General features: G+C 33.2%; 3 protein-coding genes across 3 annotated transcripts; 1 reads left to right on the top strand and 2 right to left on the bottom strand.

The window, feature by feature from the left end:
* The first annotated feature begins 11,975 nt into the window (after nucleotides 1–11,975).
* Nucleotides 11,976–17,098, top strand: LOC137580529 (coiled-coil domain-containing protein 43). Its single transcript, XM_068294608.1, has 4 exons — nucleotides 11,976–12,214; nucleotides 12,290–12,343; nucleotides 12,399–12,617; nucleotides 16,631–17,098. The coding sequence occupies exons 1-4, from the start codon at nucleotides 12,107–12,109 to the stop codon at nucleotides 16,880–16,882; spliced, it is 633 nt and encodes a 210-aa protein (XP_068150709.1). The 5' UTR covers nucleotides 11,976–12,106; the 3' UTR covers nucleotides 16,883–17,098.
* Nucleotides 13,931–15,220, bottom strand: LOC137581125 (ficolin-2-like). The gene is made up of 3 exons (XM_068295295.1): nucleotides 15,120–15,220; nucleotides 14,181–15,052; nucleotides 13,931–14,126 (listed from the first exon to the last, which is right to left on the bottom strand). The coding sequence occupies exons 1-3, from the start codon at nucleotides 15,204–15,206 to the stop codon at nucleotides 13,988–13,990; spliced, it is 1,098 nt and encodes a 365-aa protein (XP_068151396.1). The 5' UTR covers nucleotides 15,207–15,220; the 3' UTR covers nucleotides 13,931–13,987.
* On the bottom strand, nucleotides 16,990–18,425 carry LOC137580528 (nucleolar transcription factor 1). Its single transcript, XM_068294607.1, has 2 exons — nucleotides 17,686–18,425; nucleotides 16,990–17,512 (listed from the first exon to the last, which is right to left on the bottom strand). Exons 1-2 carry the CDS (start codon nucleotides 18,235–18,237, stop codon nucleotides 17,219–17,221), a joined length of 846 nt encoding a protein of 281 aa, XP_068150708.1. The 5' UTR covers nucleotides 18,238–18,425; the 3' UTR covers nucleotides 16,990–17,218.
* Between the last annotated feature and the right edge of the window lie 552 nt (nucleotides 18,426–18,977).

The raw sequence follows: 18,977 nt of genomic DNA, 5'->3' as shown, positions 1-18,977 counted from the left end.
ACAAAAACTTGATCAAAAATGAAACGATTTCATACCGATAAATATTTGAAATCCATTTTCTTTTTTTAGATGACTATCTCTTTTAGTGCTTCTCTCTCTCTCTCTCTCTCTCACTCACACTATGCCTTTCATTTTTACCATATTCAACATTTTAGACCTACTTTGGGTTAAAATGCATGAAACTTGCATACGGGTAGATTTCGCATACAAACCCAAACAATGTGAATACGATAAATTATTCAAAATATGCACTTTGTCCTCAAAAATGCAAAAAGAAGAAGAAACAAATTGTGTTATGGGCATTTGCGCATTTACTGTTATTATTATTGTTGTTGCTGTTGTTTCTGCTACTGTTGATTTTTTTCTGCACAAGTGAGCAATTATTTGTGCAACATAATTAAAATTTTATTAATTCATAAACAAGCCAAGTGCAGCAACAGCAGCAGCAGCTCAACTCAGGGCACTTCATCAACGCCAAATGTGTTTGGTTGGCTGGTTGAGTTACCGCTGTCGTTGCCACTGCCACTCCCACTGCCTTTTTGGCCCGCTGCTGCTGCTGCATCATTCATAAAAAATTCCATAAACGTGCAGACAGTGAGAAGACTTTTATCTCCCCTTTTCTTTACCTCTCAGTCAGTCTCTTACTCTCTCTTACGCCTACCTCTTCCTACCACCTCTCTATTTCTGTTTGCATATTTTGCACTGCATATACTCCATTTTTACACACACTCAAACACACACACACACACCTCTCTCTCTCTCTACTCTCTTAAACACTTTTTATGGTACCTTGTTTTTGGAATTTCCATCTGAAGGCACGTGTCGCAGCTCGTGTTGGTGATGGAAATTTCGTTCTTCTACTACTTGAGATGCAATCAGGACCGGAATTAAGGCAACGCATTATTTTAAGCTGGTTCGCTTTGTTGTTTAATCCAACATTCTAACTCAATAGAAGACCTAAATATAACATAAAGTGTAATTTGTAGAGCCTTTTCCTGATTTTCTTGCATTGAAATGGTTTGGATATCTAATGTTGCAAAATTAACAACCAGAGATCAAAGGTTTAATATATTCTTATAACCAGATCTGATTTTAAGAATTGCGTGATCACCAAAAACACTTTATATGAATCAACTGAAATCAATCTATATCAATATTTACTCCTCTGTTGATGGCGATTATATATGTACATATTGCCATTGGGACCATGGTATAATCTCAATAACTATCACTAAATTTATGTATATATCGCTCAGATAAATATCAGATCAGTTATTTCAAGATTTTGTAAAACTTTATTTATCAAATAGTAGGTGAACAATATTTGTTTCAAGTTTAGTTGGCATCCCCTGCGTATACGTTATTTACAGCTTTAAAAAGACATTGGACCCCCGTTCAACACTGGGATTGAACCGCCCCTGAGTGTACTAATTGAAACCAACTTTTTAGAGAATATGCAAAACTTAATCTTGTTAGCCATTAGACGGATGGAAACTTCACTTGAATTTCTTTCATGACTCTTTCGTTGGTTTTTCTCTAAATTTTGGTCTTCTCGTTTTTGACTTTTTGATTTGGCCTGGAACACCTGTGTCGGTGGTTCGAATTGTGACAGTCAGCATAAAATAGTCTTAAACAAATAATGTTGAAAAAAAATATACGCAAAATCGCGCACAATGCAAACAATATGAAATAAAATAGCACAAAATGCAAAAAAATAAAAAAAGAAAACAAATTTTTGTGTGCTTAAACTTGGGCAAATAGAAATTTAAATAAATATGCAAACAGTTTGTGGAAAATTTGGAATGAATTGTAAAAAAAAAAGAAGAAGAAATAGCGTAAAAATATATTAAATAATAATCATGCTAAAATCAATTTTATAAATTATTTAATTGCCAAAAAAAATAAAATAATACCTTTAAGGTCTATTACCATGAAAAAAGAGCCCAAAAGCTAAGCACCAAGAACAACACAAAAACCCAAACTTGAAAAGTTGAATAAAAAAATAATTTTCGAAACAAACAACAAAAACAAAAAGAATAAATTGCTAACAAAGCGTGGCATAAAAGAGGAAGAGAAACAAAAAGAAGCAGAAGGAGGAGAAGAAAACAAAGAGCAATAACAAAACGTCAAAAATGTTGAACAAAATGCCCCAGTACAGTCACAAGAGCCGTCAAAGAAGCAAATAAATATCCAACAAAAACAGAAACACAAACTCAATAGAGGTACAGTGAACACTCAGATAATTAAAATTCACATTCCCAGTCCTGTATATACTAAAGAACTAAAACTTTAAAGGTTTAACTACTATTAAAACCTTTCTAGATTCATTTTTGGGGTTCCTTTTAGTTTGCTTATCTCTTTTTGCTTTTAACTCAAATAACAAATTTTTCAAAGGCCTTTTTATAGCTAAAAGAAAAAAATTGTTCAAAAGATTTCTATATTTATATTCTTTCTTTATTTTTGTGAATTAGTTGCAAATTCTTTAAAGTTACTTTCTTTTTAGTAAAACGATAACGAATTTTCTTCACATTGATTGTTAATGTTTTAATGATAAGATTTAAGTTTTAAATTTCAAAAATTATTGAAAGATGAAAGTGAAGACCTAATGTATTCTAGTCTAATATAAAATATTGAACTTTAATGTTGTTCGACTAATAAATTATATTTCAACAACGATGTGTAAGTTGTTGTTGTTAAAGGATATTAAAAAGTTAATGTTTTTGTTCTACCAACGCCTACAAATATCCATTTTTAATACGCTGAATTAGAATATCAATAGGACGCATCATCATTTAACACTTCTGATAGGTAAAAGCAGTAAAAGTAAGCATAGGGAATATTTTATTTAATAGACGTTCTTTAAACATGTTCAATCCATTGAAAATTTCTAGAAATGAATTGTTTTTATCTTTTGTTTGAGCTCAGTTTAAGTGTTAAGTGTAGATTGCATTAAATCTATGAAATGGGCTAGAAGGGCTAAGTTTTCATGCCAAGATTTACTGTAATTTTAGTTCATAAACATCATAGATTTGCCAAACAGATTTGTGAGATCATGTCAATCATGGCTTTTAATTTTCTATAATTACTTATGCACAAAATGCAAAAAGTAAGAATTCTGCTCAATTGTTTAAATATAACTTACTGCAAGAGATAATTCCGCGTATTGAAGGCATCAAGTGACTGACTGACTGACTTGTATTTTACCATATATAGCCCCGAAAAAAAAAAGTTCTCATAAGCAACACACATAAGACCAGAATTATGTACAATGTGTCTTCAAATTACACATGGTCTTATCATTTATTAAAAATTCACAGAATTCATTAAGAGAGAGAGAAGAACGAGAAACGAAACGAGAGAGGAAGACCAAACGATGGACAAGCAGACGAGCAGAGAGAATCAACTACATACTACATATTTAAATATATCGAATTTCCTTAAGCCCAAAGTCCTAAGGCTAAATCAGAGAGAGATCCCCCGCAAAAGCAAATAAGCAAACTATTTTCTACCTAATGCTTGCAACAGCAACAACAAGAACAACAACAACAGCTCCAAAAATAATCGAAAATTCCTGGTAAAGCTCAAATCCTGTTTACTTCCTTTTGAGCTACCTAAGCAACCACTAAATCTTCTATTGGTAAGTTTTAGCCGATTCTTTCATGTCCGTGTGCATAAGTATGTGTGTATGTGTGTGTTTGTGTGTATCTGTGTGTGTGCGTAGGTATCCTACATAGTACATATGTACATTTTTTTGTTCCACATATTGTCTCGCCACTGATTTATTATTTACTTTATAAACTAAAGAGAATAAAAAGAGACTTTAAGACTCTGCAAGAAACGAATTTGTTTTACCCTGTACCAAGAGAGAGATACTCGACTAAATACTAACAAAAACTAATCTCTAACCTTAAAGGTTCTTTCTTAAACACTCATATGAATATTAACTAGTTTCTAACTGTCTTATGGCGTTCTTATTATCAGGTACCGAGAGTTTTAAAAAGCCGTTTCGAAATATTTTCATATGGAAAAATAAATTAAAAATCTTTTCCAAACTTCTAAATTTTTAATAATATTTCATACTTTTATATAAAAAAATGATTAACCCGAACATTTGTTATAGACTAGTCCTACATAAATACAATAGAGATACAGATTTTCGATGGTCAATATAAGATATAATAAGAGTCTATGTATGTATATAGATCTTGTTTTAAAACAAATAATAGTTTATTAATAAAGAATTTCTTTAAATTCCCGAAAAGTTAGTTAAAAGTCAAACTTAATTCCTAAGAATTTATTATATGTATATTTAAAATTAAAAAAAGGTGACCTCGATGAATGCTGGCAGCATTTTCCTTAAAGGGTATCCAAATGTTTCACTCAAACTTGAATTTTACTTAATTTGTGTCTGTGAGGAGGAACCAAGCATCTCTTCTATCCATTAAAACAGGATAGCAAGAAGTATCTATCTCACTCACTCATTCGGTTTCATTTTTTATTTTGATTTGATTTTGGGGAGCGCTTCACGGAAATCTTGTTAAATTTCGCTTGATTGAATTTGCCTGCATTTCTCAAGGCGGCGGCAGTCGGCATTTTTTTTTTTTTATGTTTCGTATATCAATTTTGTCAAGAATCTTTCAAATGACCACACAAACACATACACACTTGTCACACACAGGGCCAGAACCGTGTAGCATCGACGACAACATTAGCCACTCTTTGGGTGCTGAGGAAAATACTTCTTGTGTCATTCGTAGCTCGTAAATTGCCAATACCAACGCATATATCAACATTATAAAAACACACAATAAGAGTAGCTGCAGCGTAGTACCTAATATGTAATAGTAGTAGCTTTTCTTTTAACCGCACAATTTATGGCAAGGAAATGAAACATAAACAAAACACATGAAGGGGAGCCACTCAGAAAGAAGCGGAAAACGAATCTAATATACCCTTTAAGCTCCACTAGATTCGATCGCATTAAGTATACGCAATTTTCAGGATATCGCACCAATCACAAATCGCAATTAAAAATTTATTTTTAATTAGGTATTTAGATTAGCCAATTATAACATTTAGTATATTTTGAGATTAACATTAAATATCTTTATAACAAATATTGGTACAAAATCGTTTTTTAAAGATGGTTTTATAATTTTGCAATTTCTTATCGATTTCAAGTGTTTGTTATTAAAAAAATGTTAAATAGCATAAATGTTTAAAATAGGAATTTTGTTTTGTAATTAATTAAAATATTTAATATTAAATATTAAATATTAAAATTCAATGATTTTTTAGTTAAATTTGTTTAACGTTTTCTACCAATCTTTGCTTTATTTATTACTTTTACGCTGTTAGCATGTTAAAATATAGTTAACGAAATTTAATAGTTAAAGTTCTTTTTTATTATTTCTATTAAACATTTCTATTTAAACATTTTATTTACTTTTACTTTAAGTTATATTTTGGCTAATAGAAATTTTAGCTAATTAGAAAAAACGATTTTCTGAATACCTTAAAAAAAGGTTTTAAATCTTTTAGTTGATTGAAGATATGAATGTTTTCATTTTTAATGTTTTTAAATGTTATCTGTATTGTTTGGATTTTTGCTTCTTGGCTTATTGTTTTATTTTCCCTTAATATCCTTAAATTGATTTTTGTTTGTTTTTCTTTTCCTTTTATTGTTTATGTTTGTTCTTTATAAAATGTTATGTAACTTTTATTTAATTTAGCATATCCTAAATATGCTTAATGAATTGTGAATATATTTTTTTTGAATTTTCATTCTCAATTGTTGTTTTTTGTTCATCTTTAAGTAACTCCGCAAAGTTCTTAAAAATTGTAATATTTCTTTCTTGAGTAAGGGAATTGGCTTGGCTCAAAACTAGAAGCAAAAGCGTGTTAGCAATGCTGAGGATGTTTTAGCAAGATTGCAATGAAGTTCACAGCATGCTAGCTAGCCGGGCTACCTGGGTGGAGTCGCCATGGGCAACTCTTTCACCCACTTGCCTCGTCTTGCCACAACCCCTTCTCGTTTCCTTGGGAGGAGCATTGTACATCTCTAAGCTGAACCGATGTTAGCCTGGCTGCACAATGAGATTTATTTATCGTGATTGTGCGCTTAATTGAAAATTGTTTGAATGAGCGAATAGGTCTTGGGGGCCCCCCAATAACACTACTTGAGAGCGCAACAGGAGTCGGAATCGAGATGCCCATATATCACCCATGACCCATCTCTATAGCTTAACGGTATTTTTAAGCACACTGTTTACTTGTTTCTCTCCATTGGCATACATTTTTGGTGGGCTCCATTACTTTGACTTCATAGACAATTTGTCAATTTGACATTGCCACGACGAATGGGCTGAAGAAGATGGTATAAAAATTAAAATGTCAAGACATTGCCAACTCATGCTCAAGTTGAGTGGCTACAGAATGTGAATGGAAGGACGGGAGAAGGTTGGAGCATTGTGAATAGGAATCCATCAGCCGCCCATGGTGCAAAGACCTCCAACAGATGAGAGCGAACGGAATGGAATGGAAAGCCTTTTCACTCAGATTTCAAATGCATCAGCAGGATAACCACACTAAGTGCCTACATATATAGGGTGAAGTTCTCCTTCTTCTTATGCTTAACAGATCATATGTAGAAAGGATTAGGCTTAGAAAGCAATAAACATTTATTCTAATATTCTAAATTTAACTGCAGTCCCTCTGTTTAAGCTTCTTCTACTTTCAATCGGAAAGTTTACTATTGATTATATTTTATTATATTTTTCCAGCATTTCATCAATACATATGTGTGTATATATAATTATATATACACACATATGTTCACAGTCATCATTTGACGCAGAGGGACGAAGGACTCTTGCTTTCGTAATCTCCTTATGTGCCCCTCTTGGGCGGCACTTTACTTATTTTGCCAACTTCACGGGTGGTCTAGAAAAACAACAACTGAAACAACAGCAACAACAATTCCATTCCAATAGCTACAATAATAATAGGAAAAATACTTTACAGTATAAGCAGCGCTCTGTGGCAGGACCTCCTACACTCCTCCATGTCTCCATGTTGTCCTTAGATGGATTTTCTCCTAATGTGCGCCTCTTTCCCGTACGCACGCGGCCAACTTTGATCAAATTGTTTTCGCAGAGCTTCTGTTTTTGACTTGTTGCTTAGTGCTTTTAATGCTTTCTTTTTTATTTTTCTTGGGGTTTCTCATTTCTTTTGAAACGGGGGAAAATCAATTTTCATGTGAAGCGATAACCCATAAATATGCATCTAAGAGAACAAAAACAGAAAACTCATAAAATATAAGCAACAATAACTTTCCAAAATGATATTCATGAAGTCATATTAATGTAGCACAAAACTAAGTCCAGTCAAAAACATATGGAAAAGGTGACAAGAGAGAAGGTTTACAGTGGTTTATATTTTCGAAAAACTTTTCAATATAATACTTTAAAGGGGTCTAGTAGGTTTTTTGAGGTTCGCAATGATGGACAGTAGATTACACCTAGTGAAAACATTGGCCTTCATCTTATCAGTTGAGAGGAAAGGATAGCCAGAGGCCAAGATACCACCGGATCCATGTTCTGTCGACGCTCAGTAAACGACTTAGAGACTCCCTCAGACTGCTGAAGTCATGTCACGTTTGCACAGCTTTCTTATGTCCATTATTTAATGAAGGATATCCTCCATTATATCCTCCGATATACATATGTACATATATCTCGCATGCTTTTTTAAGACGCTTTCTTTAACTCGTTCACCTTTCTTTGACGCACTGCCAATATGATTTCGTGGATTTTTTGTTTCCTTTTAGGAAAAAACTGACACTAAAGCTTATATTATCGCCATCAAAGGAGACAAGTCACCGTACAGAGCGCCGCTTGTTCTATTTCCTGGTTCCTCACGTGGTCGAAATACACAGTTGTCGTCTATAAAGGTGTACTACATAATAGTAAATGGCTTTTAAGAGATAAACTCGCTTTGGATTCGATATAGTTTTAACAAAAATGAGCCAAAACATGGAAAGGCTTAACAAACCTGAAGGAATAAGTAGGAAATTCTCCGTTTAAGATCAAAAGAATAGAAGAATCCAGTGTCTATTAAGCTGCTTGTTATCTACAAACTACATTTTCAATATTCTACATACTTTTATTTTAGCTTGTGATCCTTAAGCAATAGGTTCGTGGTTGGTAATTTGAAATATGTAACTAGATGTGCATCCAAAACTCAATCTATATGATTAATAGAAAGAAATTATGCAAACCGTATTATAATCAAATTAATGGAAGTACAAATGCACAAACGTTTCATGGGCAAAACTTCTTAGTAATCATAAAAAAATATATATGTTTCTCAGTTTTTGAGATGTTCAGCTATAGAAGAATATTTGTTTTCCAAGAAACCAAATGCAATTAAAATGGTGAGGCATTTGGCAATGATTAAGTTAGCTTTTTTTATATTAACACATTAATAGAGATTAAAAGTAAAGATTATTGAATTCTTCAAAACGATTTTTAGATTTTAAAGTCTAAACTTGTGCACTACCGAATGACGTAATCCAAGAGCCGAAACCACTGTGCAAAAGGGAGACATATGAATCCATGGCTTTTAGATGTGTGAATTTTATGAGCTCGTTGAAATCTACATAAATGGACAATGCAACGGATCACATCAGAACTGCTGAAAAGAAGAATACATTTTTGCTAAAAGGAATGGAAGCAAAAAATGTGGAAAAAAATGTTGTTTTGGAGGCAGCGTCAAAAGTTTTCCGGTTTTACCTTTGGCCCAGCTGGTCGTCCAAGTGTCGTCTGCCTGCGTCAATTACTTAATTTTAATGGCTTTTATTATGCACACAACACTCACACACACACATGACTATCTCCCTTGCTCTTATTACCCATCGAGATCTTTCTCTCTCTCTCTTAGTGTTTCCCTCTCCAACGTGCACACGCAAATTGGAAAGTGTAAAACGCTCGCATTTACACACTCATAAACATTCCGAACGAGCTCACACGGAGCCATTAATACACAGTCGAATCAAGTTAAACCGTGGTTTTTTTTCGCATACCTCTTTGCATGTGCGGCCCAGCACTAGTTATTAAATGGATAAACCCAAGAATCCTTTTTTTATAGCTTTAAAATGCACTCACAACAGAGTTTAATCAATTTGTTTGAGATATTTGCCTAAGTGTTGAATATAGTCGCAGTTTGTTGATTATTGTTGTCACTATAAACTTTGTAGATTCTCGACCCACATCCAACTATGTACCAATATTCGATTTCGATTAATTTATTATGCATCACTCAAACAAATTCTGATCTTTACATACATACATATGTCCGTAGTTACTCGTCAAAAGTTCCTAGAGCTAGTTTTAGGGTTTTTAATATCTCCATATTATAGACCATAGAGATATGGCGTGCCTATTCTTCTGATCTCAACTTAATTGATAATGTCTGGAGAAGTCAATGAATTGGAATGAAATATTGTTGAATTCCATTATGAATCAGGGTGATTCACAGCAATTATGATATTATTTCGACCAATAATGGTTCCAAACACTTGTGAAATAATTTTAATAATAGCAAAAAGATGCCCCCTTCAAATGCGGGAAGAAAGTAGTCCTATTTCTGAGTATAGTATTAAAAACATGCTAGATAAAACCAGATAATAAAACATTGTTTCCAATTGTTTTGTTTGTTTCATTTTACTTAATAAGATACTTGATTGCTAAAAATATATTTGTCATTGTTTGTATGTTTGTTTTTGGTAATAAGGCGTCAATTCATAGAGAAAATCTTGTCTTTATTTAAGTGCATGGCGGTGTATACAGTGTTTGAAGAAATAATACAAACGGCAACTTTCTCTGCCTTAACTTTATAATACAACTTTTCGAAACAAACTAAACCTTACTTTGAGTTCGATTGAATAATCAATTGCTTTCTTTATTTGTCGATACCTCAAAGTTCATATATCCTTGTAGTAACGTCTTCAAAATATTTTTATATTACATACGATTTTTAAACATTTTTTATATTTCTCACTAAGCGGAATTATTTAAAATGCTTTTGCAAGTCCTTAAAAGACTTAGACGGCCAAGAATGTTGGGCGATAAAGAGTGACTAATTCTATACATTTTTTTAAGGATTCATTGAATTAAAGGTAAAGCTTTTTAAGATTGTTTTGAATAATTCATTTAAAGTAGATGTCCCATTTGATTTGTTTTATAAATTTAAATCAAAATGTATTTAAGAAAATTTTGTTAACACATGGTTAGTCTCCCCTAATACTTATAAACTCCGGCTCATTTATTGTGGCCTAATCCTTGACCTTGTGGGATAGAATATTAGATTCTCTTAGAACTACATAAGTTCTAGGTGAAAGATAATTTGAGAACTTCTTAAGCTTCACTTTCAATTAAAATTTATGAATCTTGTGATGGGACTTTGTTAGTGATTGTTGTCTTTTAAATTGTTGCTAATAAGAATTCTTTTAATAATAAATTAAATCTTACCTGGCATAGAAGACAATTTTGATTAATATATTTTTGATTTATATATCAATGGGTCACATATGTAAGTACATACATACATTAATGTATGTAAGGATGTATAGGTATTTTCATATGTGTGTATCTATTCCACTTGTTGCCAACTGATTGTTGTTGTTGTTGCTGGATACTTTTCGTTGTTGTTTCTTTTTGTTTATAATGCGTCTGCCGAGACGCCACAACGGCAACAACAAATAAACAAAAGACGAAGACCAAGAGCGATGGCAACTGCGACGGCAACGGCGACGCAGGTGTCGAGACTTGCGACTGAAAAAATTATTACCCGAAGACGAGAGACAAATCCAAATGCAACATATTTACATAGGCATAACAAACGCACATTTACCAACACACACACACACACACTCGCATACACTGAGTGTAACAGTAACAATTGTATCAATTATAAATTTGAAATATAAACTCAATTGTTTATAATAATAACAATAAACACAACAATTGCTTTTATTGTTTTTGTTTGTGTTTTCATTTCCCCTCTTATCATTTCTTGCCACGCCCTTTGTTCCATTGGGCCAAACATTGATTCAAATTATGCACAATATATTGGTCGAGATTTCCCGTTTGATTTAATCTAACGAAAAATAATTCATTAATTAGCAATTTCCACTTTTTTTTTAATAATCAAGAGCAGCAGGTCGCGATTTAAGGTCGGCATAAAAAACTAAGTAAGTTCTTTGACGTTTATCAGCACTGCAGTGCATTTGCCTTACAACACTGTCATCAAACAGCTGTGTAGGGATGAGCGGTGCCAAGCTGGCCGAAAAATGGAAAATTGCTTTCTGCCTAAAAATTATTATTTACCTACTAATTATTCTTTTAACATTAAGCACATATTTAACAAGCAGCAAAACAAAATTTTACAATAGTAATTCGTTAAAAAAAATATCTAATAATATAGAATATATATAAAAAAATATATAAAAATACAAAATATTAAAAAATAAAAACGAAACTTACTCATGAAAATTTATGTATGTAAAGTATATAAACTTGCAAAGTTTCCTTCTTTTTTGATAAATGTTATTTATTCAAATTATGAAGAAGTTAAAAATTATTGACAGTATGAAATATTACTAAATAATACGAGGATATTAATTTAAAAAAAAATATTGAATCAAAAAGTTTTGCATTTGGTTTATAAAATGGTTATATTCAGAGCAGCTATAGGGCATTTAAAAACAAAAATAAAAAACAAATTCAAATTACTCATAAATAAAATAAGAATTGGTATAGAAGTTTTTAGCAAGAATCACTTATTTATTTCATAGCTGTATGTTATAGCGATCGATTTATTTTTTGACGATTTTTTATAGCCTATAGCTACATATATTAAGTACCAGCTGCAGTTCTGGCGTATTAGCAAGCTAAATTGCCAGCACTATTCGCCCAGCTGTTCCATAAACATTTGGCAACACTGCTCTCTACACCAAATTATTAGTAGTTTTATTTTTTACCTTTTCTGGCTGATTTTTTGTAAATGAGCATTATAATTAATTAAACACGCAGCTGATCGAAATAAAATGAGCGCCAGCGCCGAGTTTCAAACGTGGCTGAACGAGCAACTGCGTCAGCTCAACACAGATGAAAATGTGTTCGGTTCGTATATTATCAGCATTCTGGAGGGCGAGGTAAGCCATGTGAAAGATGTCTGAATGGAGACTCGAGAGTTGTTTAATTAAAAAAATATTAATTTGCTTGCTCAGGAGACACAAGATGAGAAACTAGAAGCACTGGAAGATATTTTAAGTGAGACGGGGGGTGAGTTGGTGAAATTTCATTGATTGAGTAAATATCAAAAATCTCTATTTTAAGTCATCCGATATTGAGGAAATAGTTAAAACCATTCTACAAAAATGGCTACAAAGTCATCCATCGGCTGATGAGCCACCGAAAAAGGGTCTGGATATCGATGTAAATGCCCAATTAGCCAAATTGTTGGAGCAACAGAAGTTACTACCAACTATCAATCAGCGTGAATACACAGCGGAAGAACGCCGGATTAAGGAACAGATATTGGCACAATATTCACAGGTCTGAACTTAAAAATTTCATCATAATGCATAATGTCAAGCGTGTCACAACTAATTTCCATTTTAACTGAACTTGCTCTTTTCTAACGTGAGACTGGTTCAAGATTGAGGCCCTGTAGGCACTTGAAAGTTATTTATCTTGGGCAGCATTTACTTACAAGTAAATTAATAGTAAAGCTTTTAAAAGGAAAATTATACTTTCATAGTATTCTTTTTTATCTCAAGAGGTTGAGCTGTTCGAAAATTGTATACTAAATATACAAATGTCAATTGTGGTAAATGAAAGAATGAACGATATGTTATAGTTGAGTTGATAATGACTATGGAAAGTCTAAATTTCGTCTACATAGCGGCTAAAATGCAGAGGATAAGTTTTTGCCAGAAAGTAAATTAGCCTTTGTTTAATTTATATATATCCATATTAGAGTTCATTATCTTTATTAATGTTTTTGCATCCAATTTTATTCAAATTATTTACCTTACCCTTAAAAAAATGGCAATATGCTGTCATTAGGCAATTCAATTAAGAGTCTAATAGTCATCATAAATTTCGTCAGATGATGACGAAAAATGACTCATTCGACGAGGAATTTCAGTTTTACTCGAATTTCAAGAAAAATTAATCAATTCGAGACGTAAAATGACCCCAAGACGAAAGGCCACTAATAATTAGGAAATTTGTGGTTTACAATTTCACTTTGTTTTCGCCAAAGTGTGTCTAAAAGCAATAACAAATTTGCAATAGAGTTAACAAAATATGGTCAAAGCAAAGAAGATAAATTAATATACATATTTGTCGTTTCTTTTAAAATTTTTTGTAAATTCTTCAAAACTCTTAACTAATATCTAATATTTCAATTTCAAACATTAGAGAACTAATTTGTTTTGTCAATTTTCATGATTTTTCACAAAAATCAGATCCGAATTTTTTTTTTCAAATATCCTCGTGTTTTCTGCCATTTTAAAATATACTAAATTTAATCGATATACATATAACTATTAAATATCGATTAGAAATTGCTCAAAATACAGCAATAAGGCAGTTAGAGTCATTCTAGTTCTTGACCGATTTTTATTAATGTCCAAATCGCTTTAGGGCCCGCGCCTGACCTAATCCGTCAATGGTTTTATGAGATGAAGTGTAAGGAAGAATAACCCCAGGTTACACGTATGAATATCTTACATGATGTCATCTACTCGGTTAGAGAATCAATGCGTGATATTGGCAGTTAATAATATGATTTAATTCAACTGAAATGAATCTTATTTATTTGATGTCACACCAAAAAGAATCATTACAAATTAGTTAGAACATTTCGTAATAAACCAAAAGTTTCAATGATGGTCTGATGGAAAATTGTTACAAATTGTTTATGCAGTTGGTCGTATCATCATTTGTACAAATGTCAGGGATTGTAGATTCATTGATTGATTTGGATCAGCCCAAGTACCCCATGTAATGCCATTTTTGTGAGCTAAACCATTGATGTGAAACCATCCATTCAATTTGCTGTAAATGAAAAGTTTAATGAATAATATCTTATAGCAAGATCCTTTACTTTACCTTTCGCCACATGATGTATACCACCATCCACCAGATGCACCTAAAGCGCAATTATGCTGAACCACCAAATTGTTATGCCGATCATGAGTTGAAAAGAAAGCCCCAACATGGGAACTCAATGAATCGCCGGCAGTTCCTGTATAATTTCCAACCGACAAGAGTTGATAATTTTTCCCTTCGCCACTTATTTTGAAATTATCATAGCGTGCGTATCCAACTTTACCATTAATATCACCGAGTTGGATATACAACTCATAGGGTCTAGTTTTTAGAATCAAATACAGATTGTCGAGACCGACGAAAAAGTTTTCTTTTGCATTGCCGAAGCCCTTTTTGTAGTCATGCCAATTTCGATCGAAGTTAACTCTTGGATCAATACGCCTTTGAATAACAGTCCAACTGGATATAGGTGTTATATAAGGCACCTCAAAAGGTGGGTGTCCTGCCAATTGAATTCGTCGAACACCTTCAACATAGAGACCCTGATTGGGCAGATTCTCCTCCTGCTGAATAGACCCTAAATTGCCTCCCTCAAAGAACTTACTTACTTGGGCCTTTAAACTATTAAAAGCGCTTAGTAGAACAGTATTTGTTACCGTGTCCTTCTTTAACTGTGCCTTTAGTTCCTTGACTATTTCTTCCTTAGCCTCAAGTAAAGCCTTTTGTGCCGCAAGTTCTTGCATGACATTACCTCCTGCCACCTGATCATTGAGTTTAACTCTGCAAATCTGCAACTCTTTATCTAGGCGATTAATTTTCGCAATTGATTCATTAGGAGTCTCCTCAGATTGATTCATTCGAGCTATATGATTCGCCAAGGTAATAAGGTCACTAAAACAATATGTAACGCATTTGTCATCTTCGACTGTATTCTAGAATAATAATTAAATAAGAATAATAGTTAAACTAAGATTAAATTTAAGTAGGTAGGTCTATTACCCATTCTTTTGGCACCAAATTTCCCATCTGGGCAGTTATGCCCTGTAACAGGAATAAACAAATGATTCCTTTTAACACTTTTGTCATCTTTAAATTATAGCTTAGACTTTCGAAAATGAAATAAGACTGTCCCATTTAATCTACAGGCTTTATATTGTTTAAGAGTGTTCAGGAGTGGAGTGAAGTTTTAATATAAAGTGAGAAAAGAAAAGATCGATTATTTGATTTTACCAAATTTAAATTGAACATTTTCCACGACTTTTTCTGAAAACTAGTTTTTTTTTTCTTATTTGGATTACTAATTGATAGACAATATTGAGTCTGAAGGGACCATTTTTGAGGAAATAAGATCATCTTCGTGACCCTTAAATGCCTTAATCCGCCCCCAAGTTTTGTTATCTAACATTATTATAATGTGCATAGAAAAAATGCTGTACAAGCGTAACTTATTTGCAAATAATGTAACAAATCGCTCGGAAAATCCATTGTTGATTAAAATGTTACCACTTTTAACTTTAATTACCATATCCTTATCCAAATTGACGACTGTTTATGTCTCTGAGCTAAAAAATCTTTACCAATTTTTAACTCTTGTTCATAAACATTCTTCAGATAAGATTACACAGTACTTTACTCTCTGATTTTCAATGGATAAATTCCTTTAATTATTTTATTTGTCAGAAGTTGTACTTCGATCCCCTCATATTATTTAACAATATTATTAAATGTAACAGGTTAGGGCATCAAAATTGTTTATACCATGTCAAAATGGTGTTTAATATACGCCATATTCCATATTCTCATGGATGAATGTTTCTACGGAATTTTGTCTTTCCGCTATAAAGCTATTTGAATGCAACTCGAAGTTTTCTTTTGATATATGCGGCACATTCTTCAGATCGCACAACTAACAAATAAAATATAGAACAAAAAAAGCTGTATACATATTTATCGCCCATTGTTGCTATATTTGTAGAACTGTTAGACTATTAGAAATTTAGTTCTAAGGTAACCATCAGGGCCAGAGGACATTCTAGGACGTGTTAATAATAGTTTTTAATTCTAAACCCCCCGCAGGTTTCTTTTCCCCGATGTGGAGATAGCCAGGTAACAAAAGTAAGACAAGAACTGAATCAATGATGAATGAATCTAAGGCCTGATATATAAAAACAATAGCCCAATGTGAAAGCAATCTTTAGCCTTTACAGATAATAACGAATCAATTATCAGATCAGAATGATGTATATTTTGTCGCCCATATCCTTGAAAGTTTTCTGCCTTTAGCAGTAATCTGTTTTCTAATACAGTTTAATTATACAAATTTAATCAAAATGAGACACAAAAACGTCATGAAGAATGTCCTTACACGTTTTATTTTATAGAACCTAGCTCGATAAACCCAAAAAAGTTTTTAGTTAAAAATTAGAGAATGCAAGTTTTTAAGAAATTTTGTGACTATGTGTATAAAGACTACAATATTTAAAATATATTTAATGTAATTCTTATTGCAGACTGCTGTACCGGAGGAAGACGATGATGAATCGGACGCCGAGAGCACTGATGGCACTGGTGGAGGTGGCGGACTGGCGCCGAATACCAATAAGTCCGATGTCCAAGCCCTGGCCAAGGAGAAGCGAGAGCAAGCCCGTCTTGATAGTGCGGCCAAAAAGCAAAAGGATAAAGACGATCGTGAAAAGCAAAGACAACTCAGAGAGGAAAAGAAAGAGAAGCGCAAAACTGTCAAGGGCGAACGTCGTCGGTAACCGCGTCTAGTCTATGAAACTTATCTGAAGATTTTTTAAGGAACGCTCAGTGCAAATTGTTTAATGATTCTCCCAGAGAATGTTTTGCTTTATATTTGCCGCCCAATATCGAAATATTTGTAAGGAAAATGTATTGCGATTTATAAAACTGGCACACAAGTGTGTTTTCTTTCTTCTGTATAATTTAATTTACTAAATTAAATGTATATACCTATAGTTTTTACTTTGCAGCACATTTTTGTTAATCAGATATCAGAATTTAATTTTGTAATACTACAACTTGGCCAACTTAATCTTATGTTTCATAGTAATATAGATAGTTTATTTTGGAAAAATTCAAGCCTCATCGTCATCTTCATCATCATCATCATCGTCATTGTCATCATCGTCCTCGTCATCATCATCATCGTCATCATCAGCCGTGGTTTCCTTCTCTTCTACATCATTTTCGCCTTCGTTATTCTCATCACGGGCTACTGAAGATTTGTCAGTCTCCTCCGTTTGTAGTTCCAAAGAGATTTTCTTTACAGCCTCCAAATCATCCAGTTTAATACGTCGATTATTTGGATCCAAGCAATTAGCTTTTACATTAATAAAATCACTTATTTGCTGATCATCCCAACTGGAATACTGGAAAAGAATTGTAAAGTCGAAAATTTATTTAAAAGCATTCCAAGTAGACGATATTACAAAATTTAATCTGTTGACTGAAATGTCTATAGACTAAGCTTCCCTACTCAAAGACCTTTTTCTAAAATACTCTTCTTAGTCTTTCAGTCTTTGGGAGAGAAAGATAAACTTACCACCGAACTTGAGGTAAACAGCAATTGCTCCTCCACTGGTTTACCCTCTTCTGGTGTTGTCTTGACTCTCAAATATTTTTGTAATAGATTCGTTTGCTCATCCTTGCGCCACAGGCACAAGCGCTGATTCTTTAACCAATCCTTTTCGATTAAGTCATTCTTTTTGATTAATAAGTCCAATTGTTGGAGTTTCACAAATTGTTTTTTAGGCGGCAAATTTTGCGGTCGCTTTGACGATGAGGATGACGAAGTGCTCGCCGCTGGATACTCAAAATCGTCATCGGAGAGCTCCTCCGTATCTGGGTCATCATCATTGTCAGAATCATCATTGTCATCGCTGACTTTGGTCAGGCGACGTTTGGCCAATTTGGAAGCTGTTGGCGCTCTACGCTTGCGTCCTCCACCCTCGCGTGATTGTTGCTTTGGTGGTGGACGTTGTCGCTTCTTGTTGGGCCGCCAATCTTCCTCGGAATCGGAGTCATCTAAAGGACTAAAGTCCTCTTCATCGCTTTCCTCAAACGTTGTGGTCACCAGTTCGGTGCGACTTCGCATTATCCTTGCTGCTCCTTGATGGATTTTTTGTTTTGCTCTCTTGTTGCTATTTTCCTTACGAAATTTTCGTCTTTCGGCTGCTGCGTCTCAAAGCTGACTGAAAATTTTTTATTGTTGTTTCTACAAAAAGCCCTGGCCACCGCTTCTGCCTCCCCCTCGCCTGTTCCTTCATGAACCAGAACACATCTCAATACTATCCTTTCCGGGGTGAGTTTTTTGTTGCTTGTTTTTGTTGTGGATTATGTGATTTGTTCTCTCAGGAACTCTCAGTTGGCAAGCTTTGGGATGGAAAAGCTTCATTTTTGGGACAGCTTTCAGGTAACTAGGACTAACTTATGAATAGGAAAAGCGAATTTATTAGGACATTCCATCCGTTGGATACCAAAATCTATCTATAAATTTGTGTTAATAATTATATATAAAATAGATCAAGTAACTTTCATTATGCCCTACATTGCGATTAGGCATCAATAGATTGATTATAAAGAAAGTATTTGACTTTAGTTAAGTACTTACTTGGCTTGTTCTTATCAATACAAGATGTTTCTTAGTTTTGAACGCCTATGAAGTGATTTTAAAATTTAATTTTTGAGGGCTTCAAATCTCAGATTATTGAAATATTTCAAAAATATAGAAAGATTATAATCTTATAAATAATTATTTATACGAAACTATTGAATTGTTCTTTTCTACAATTTTAGGAAGTTTTATTTATTGTTTCCAAAAGCTACAAATGTAAA

Source organism: Drosophila tropicalis, unplaced genomic scaffold, assembly GCF_018151085.1.
Source record: "Drosophila tropicalis isolate 14030-0801.00 unplaced genomic scaffold, ASM1815108v1 contig_845, whole genome shotgun sequence".
NCBI classification, from domain to species: domain Eukaryota; kingdom Metazoa; phylum Arthropoda; class Insecta; order Diptera; family Drosophilidae; genus Drosophila; species Drosophila tropicalis.
This window is presented reverse-complemented; position numbering and strand designations above follow the sequence as displayed.